We start from the raw sequence: 6,154 nt of genomic DNA on the forward strand, positions 1-6,154 counted from the left end.
ATGCGGCAGATAATAAAATTTATTAAAAAAATTTTTTCTCCCAGCTCCTGCCCCCTAGAGGCCGAAAGGTGCAAACTGCAGGTACACTTTCAGTTTCTCGGGGAGCGCAGGCGCCACTCTTGGTCTGAAGGCGCGGAGCGGCTCGCCCCGCCCACTCGGAGGACTCCTCCCACGCACCGGACTGGTTCCGCCCCCGTTGGCGCAGGCGCCGCGAGGCCCGGAGCGCCCAGGGAGCCTGCGGGCAGGCGCCCGGAAGTGCCGCGTTCCCGGCGCTTCCGGCCACCCTCGACCTGGCGGTGGGAGGCGGTCCTGGGCCGGGAGCTCCGCGCGGACCTCCGCGAGGAGGGGTGCCCCGAAACCAGCGCCACGTGGTGGGCCTCCTGCTAGGTGCGCTCCGCAGCAGACGTGGTGCCAGGGGCCAAGGAGTAAGTGTCTTAGGCCGCGCGGGTCTCTTGGTCTGCCACGACGGCTCGCCCCGTCTCCGTGGACCCCGGGATCCCACGTAGTTTTCACGCCTCAGGAAATCTTTAATCTCTTCAGTCTCGTAAATGCAAACTCCATGCTGATCCCGCTGGTTGTACAACCCCAGGGACCACGGCTTGCAGCCGCGTGGCCGCTGCCGGGTCTGCCTTCGTGAGGCCCCGCGGCCGGGCCGGGGGTTGGGGGCGGGCGCTGAGGCTCCGCCTCCAGCGCCCTCCCTGAGGCTCAGAGAGGGAAGTACTAGAAGATTAGCTCAGTTCCTTTTTTCCCACTTATAATCCCATTTCATTTTATTTTAATGGACTTTTTAAGGAAAACCCAAATCTCTTAAGACATTTTTAATTGTGCTAAATGGGAAACCGAACTCTTTTGGATCTAACACGTGGCTTTTCGCAGCTGTCAATTACTACCACCAGTGATCACCTTGGTACTGAGGCTGCATCTTGAAGACGAATCCCAGCCCCGTTCCCCTGTTCTGAGCCTCGGAAGAGAACTGCCCCCTCCAGCTGTCTTTGCTAAAGTGCCTTGGCTCAAAAGCATGCACCTCCCAGATCGCACGGACACGTGACACTTGGTATTTGTGGGACTGCAGACTTAGGCTGGCTGTTTATTGGCAATGCGTGGCTCATACGTAATTTAAAAATTTACTAGTAGCCACATTTACAAAATAAAAATAAACAAGTTAAATTGATTTTTATATAGTTTATTTAACCCAGTACATCCAAAAATACTATTTCAACATATAAGCAATATAAAATGTAATGAAAATGAGTTTTCGTTGAGCGCCGTCTTTGGAACCTGGTGTGTATCTTACACCCGCAACTCACCGCAGCCACACTCAAGCACTCGGTAGACACCTGCGGCTAGTGCCCACCGCACTGCACAGCGCAGATTTAGGCCAAATGAAACAGGGATTGGGGGGGTGGGGGATGGGAGGGATTCCGTGGTGGAGACCGCTGCTCAGCTCATTGCCCTGGAAGTGGGCTGAGTTAAGGGTCTTAAAGGGAGTGGCTGCAGGACTTGCCTGTCAGCCAAGAGACACGCGTGCCCACTCCCCATGCGCCCCTGCCTCGGGCATACCCTAACTGTGGCGCTCTTTCTGGGGTGAATTACAGGTAAGCAGAATGAGCTACATTCCTCGATTATCGGTCGGTGCAAGAAGCCCTCCACACCTGAGTGTGCGCCTCAGTTAGTCTGTGGGTGGTGCTGAGCTGGGTTTGCTGGTGGAGGCGGGGGTACATTTAGGACCAGGAATTAGCTGAGGTGGTTGCTGAGGCCCGTCCCCTGACCTCTCATGTTGGGAGAGGAGTAGGAATAGGAAAGATAATCCAAGGGAAAGTAGCAGGAAAAAACTGAAGGCCCGGAGCTCAAAACAGGGGTCTTGATTTTTTATTTATTTTAAAGTAAACTTTACACACAGCGTGGGGCTTGAACTCAAAAGTGGTACACACCCCCGACGGGGCCGCCGGGGCCTGGACAGGAGGGGCTTCAGTCCTAGAAGTGGGAGTCCCATCGTTTCAAGGTTTTAGATCATGAACTTTTTTGATGCTTCATTTGTGAGCCTTTCTCCTTCCGTTTCCCCAAGTGCTCCTGCGGCGCATGCGCTCCGAGCCCTGCTCCGAGGCTGCCCGAACCCAAGGGGCCCCAACCCGGGCTGCTACTTCTAGGAGCGCTCGGCTAAGATTTGATACAATCAGAAACATCCGCGCTAGGGGCTGAGCGCCCCACCCTCCCCTCGCTGACTGGCTTTATGCGAGTGTGAGGGGAGAGGCGTCCCAGCAGCCTCTTCCCCAAAGTCAAGCCTGTTCCCTAGCTGACCCTTCAGCCCAGCCGCACCTGTGTCTCTGGAGACGCTGGGGGCAGAGTCCCTGTTGCCGGCCGAGCCCGGCTGCCCCACGGCTCCGGAGCTGGGAGGCACAGCATGGGCAGAGTCAGCCACCAGCGGCTCTCCGGGAACAAAATGACATGGGGTCACCCGAGAGGAAAACACCCCGGCCCAGGCCTGGGGCTCGGGCCTACGGGCACTCAGGGCAGAGACGCGCGTGGCTCTGTGCCAGGGGTAAACGTCAGGGCGAAACACAGTCCCACCGACAGGGAAGACGGACGCCGCAGATCAAAGGCTGGCCCTGGTCCGTTTATTACAAAATAATGATCACAGATCCGGCAAAAAGATCCAGGGGAACCCCAGCGCACCTGCAACACCCCCACCCACAGAGTCGCTCCCTCAGGCGCCTCGGCAGGGAGGGCTTTTAGAGGCGAAGGTCCCCGGCCAGGAGGGCACTGTACCGGGCAGGTGTGAGGGGCAGGTAGGCGCCCCCAGCCCGGTCCAGAACGTAGAGGGGGTCAGACAGCACACCCGGGTCAAAACCCTCCTTTATCATCCGAACCTTCTGCTGCTTGAAGGTTTCTGTGGTGGCCAGAGACTCCTGCAAGGGGCGTCAAAGGAGCTGAAGGAAGGGGCACTTGGCCTGAATTCTGTCAAGGGGCGGGTCCAGGGAAAGGAGGGATAAGCTCAGAGTTTGGGATTGGGGGTGACAGGGAAGAGGAGCCCAGCCTGCGGGGGGGCTGATTGAGGGACCAAGAGTGCAGGCCTAGGAAGGAGCTATTCTTTCCCCTCTGAGACCACCCTGCAGGAGAACCCCACGTGGGGCGCGGGGGCTGCTGACTGCACGGGCGCGGGGGCTGGGGGCTGGAGCCGGCGGAGCTGATTACCTGGAGCCTCAGGAATCGGGGCCAGGCGTAAGGCGGCAGGTTCTCAGACACGTGGGTGTAGAGCTGCTCGAGGTCCAGAGACTGGGGGGGACGCAGAACGAGGGCCGCCATGCCAGCCCTGCCTTCGTGTCCTGGCAGTGTCGGGGGAAAGGCCGTTGTCGTGAGCCGCCCTCAGGCCTCACGTTCCCTGTGCCCAGGTAATGCCAGGTAATGCAGTGGCGGGCCGGCTGCCCCCTGCCTCCCGTGTCTCAGCACCTGGCACTGTGACTCCGTAGACATTCACCTCCTGAAGAAAATCCAGGGATTCCAGGGCCTCTGCCACCTCGGTGGTGGACACGTTCTCCCCTTTCCACCTGCAAGAGGGCATTCAGTGCCTTATGGAGGGGTGGGGGCGGGGAGGGCACAGGGCGCCAGACAGTCCCAGGGAACAGTGTTCTGGGAGGAGAGCTCCGATGAGGGGCTGGGTTTGGGTGGGAATTAGGGAGTCAGGTTTGGAGGGTTGGGTCACAGAGGTCAGATGTCCGGGGAATCAGGCATGGACAGACACCTGAATGTGTCTCCGGTCCGATCATGGAAGCGAAGAAAGCCTTGGTTGTCACAGACCAGCAGGTCCCCGGTGTTGAAGAAAACATCTCCAGGTCGGAAGACATCCTTCAGCAGCTTCCCACGGCCCAGCTCTGGTCCCCCAGCGTAGCCCAGGAAGGGGGACTGCTGGCTCACTGGGGCCACCAGCAGCCCCGGCTCACCTGCAGAGTCACTGGGGTCAGGGGGAGCTGTCCACCTCGACCAGAGATTCCTGGCCCTTCACCCAGCTCTCTGACTCCAACCTGTTGCCAGCCTCACCCCCACCTGAGCACCAACCTGGAGATGTGGCCACACAGCGCCCCCGGGTGTCCCGAATCGGCTCCCCTGTGGTGACATCATATCGAATCAAAGAGAAGGGGAAGACATGCTGGGGGGAGACCCCGGCACTGGGTCATTTCAGTTGCAGGAGCCCCTCCCCACCAGTACCGCCCTCTCCGGGGTCTCCAGCTCCTTCCCTGGCCCTTACCTTGTAGAGCCAGGAAGCTCGCCCCACGGCACCCGGGTGTCCCGTGTAGTTGAAAGTGGCAATGTTGCCCTCCGTCAGGCCATACGTCTCTAGCACCTGCAGGGGCCCGAAGCGCCGCACAAAACGCTCCCAGGTGTCTGGGCGCAGCCCGCTGCCCACCGCCAGCCGGACCTTATGCCCCCGTTCCGCCTCGCTCTGAGATGAGGGAGGATGGGCTGAAGGTTCAACAGCAGGATGCCAGCTCCCAAAAGTGAAGCCCCTGCATCCCAGGCCCCTCGCCCCACCCTGCCTGCCGCTCCCGTCCAGCCCCCCGGCCGCCGTCCCAGGGCCTCTTGCCAGCTGCGCGGTCTCCCTGCCCTGCCGTGGCCGCTCTGCCCAGGACGTGCCCACGCACCGGGGGCTGGTTGACCAGGTATCGGCATAACTCCCCGATGTACTGGAACACGGTCACCCCGTGCTGCTGGCAGTCGCCCCAGAACTGGCCAGCTGAGAACTTGGACTTGAGCACCACTGTGGCCCCTGCCAAAAGCGGGGAGTGAAGGGGGAAGGAAGGTGAGACTGAGGGCTGTGAGGGGAGACCTGACCCCCTCCCTCCCACACACCAGCCGCCACTTCAGTGTCGCTCTGGGAAGGCCCTGCTCGGATGGTCAAGAGCAGGTCAAGGTGGGCCTCTTGCTTTCTCCACCGTGCCTCAGAGAGGTCAATGCCCTTTCCCTACTTCCTGTCCCAGAACAGTGCATCATGCATGCCCAGCCCCCAAGCCCTAACCTTCTCTATTTGCTTCCCCCCAACCCCGGGCTGACACGCACGGCCCTCCCCACCAGTCTCTAGGTTGTGCAGGTGACCCTTCTCCATTGTAGCAGGAGCCCTTGGACAGGAGACCTCTGCCTCCTTCCTCGTCTGGAAGCGTCCCCAGGCGAGCGTACCACAGTAGGTACTTCACGAATGTTTGCTACGAAAAAAGTTTGCTGGAGGACCAAAGGAGGTGGGGAGGGTCGAGGCGGGAGTGGGGAAGACTGACCAATGCCCAGGCAGCCCACGATGCCCAGCAGGGAGCCGGACATGTGGTAGAGCGGGAGGGCGAGGTAGATCACATCCTCCGGGCGGACACCACACAGCTGGTAGAAACCCTGGCATTGCAGGAGCTTCAGATGGCTGATCCGTGCAGCCTTGGGGAGGCCTGTGGGGGACATGGGTGGGGGTGGTGGCGGGGTCTGAGCTCCGGGCCCTGCCTCCCTCTGCCCCTGCTGCATTTCCACAGAAAGAGGCAAGGCTGAAGCTGATGCCAAGCTGTCCTGGACATGGCGAGAAGTTCTGGGAGGTGGAGAAATGAGGAAGAGCGGCAGAAATGAATACAGTAGTGGTTCGGATCAGCCCTGGTCAGGGATGGAGGAGGGGCCTAGGAGCTGAGGCCATGGTCCCTGTCCCCAGTGCCCTGCCTTCCCCTTAGTTTCGGGGGATGGTGGTGGGAAGTCTGGTGTCCAGTGCTCACCCGTGGTGCCAGAGGTGAAGATGTACAGGCACGTGTCCATTACGCTCTGGGGGGCAGATAGGTACCCGGGCACAGGCTCATCGGCTTCAGCCAAGGCCTCCGCCATCACATCGCTGATTCCGGCAAGACGGGTTTCGGGGCCTGCAGCCCAAAGGTGGAGCCCCATGGCTCTCAGGGCCGGCAGGTCAGGCTCCACGGCCTCCAGGAGCTCTGAATGGGGTGAAGGTGTAGCTCGGCGGCCCAGAAGGCCTCCACCCCACAGCCCATCGGCGCCTCCCTCGCCCCTCCACACCACCTCACTTCGCGAGGGCGAAGGGTGCGAATCTCCCGTCACCGTTCTGGGAATCGAAGACGCAAACCCCCAAGCACCCTTTCCAAATCCCGGCGAGCCGGCGCGGCCTCGCGCCGAGCCCCGCCCC

General features: G+C 60.7%; 1 protein-coding gene and 1 long non-coding RNA gene across 2 annotated transcripts; one reads left to right on the forward strand and one right to left on the reverse strand.

The window, feature by feature from the left end:
• The first annotated feature begins 208 nt into the window (after positions 1 to 208).
• LOC115288631 lies at positions 209 to 1,171 on the forward strand. The gene is made up of 2 exons (XR_003907127.1): positions 209 to 425; positions 877 to 1,171. It is a non-coding gene; the product is annotated as an uncharacterized LOC115288631 (long non-coding RNA).
• Positions 1,172 to 2,593: 1,422 nt separating this feature from the next.
• Positions 2,594 to 6,147, reverse strand: SLC27A3 (solute carrier family 27 member 3; the record flags this gene model as incomplete). Its single annotated transcript, XM_029933477.1, has 9 exons — positions 2,594 to 2,906; positions 3,193 to 3,323; positions 3,448 to 3,545; positions 3,740 to 3,938; positions 4,054 to 4,144; positions 4,244 to 4,438; positions 4,638 to 4,762; positions 5,265 to 5,423; positions 5,736 to 6,147. Coding segments are annotated over 9 exons (1,587 nt in total), but the record flags the coding sequence as incomplete, so codon positions are not given.
• Between the last annotated feature and the right edge of the window lie 7 nt (positions 6,148 to 6,154).

This window comes from Suricata suricatta, chromosome 3 (assembly GCF_006229205.1).
Source record: "Suricata suricatta isolate VVHF042 chromosome 3, meerkat_22Aug2017_6uvM2_HiC, whole genome shotgun sequence".
Classification (NCBI taxonomy): Eukaryota; Metazoa; Chordata; class Mammalia; order Carnivora; family Herpestidae; genus Suricata; species Suricata suricatta.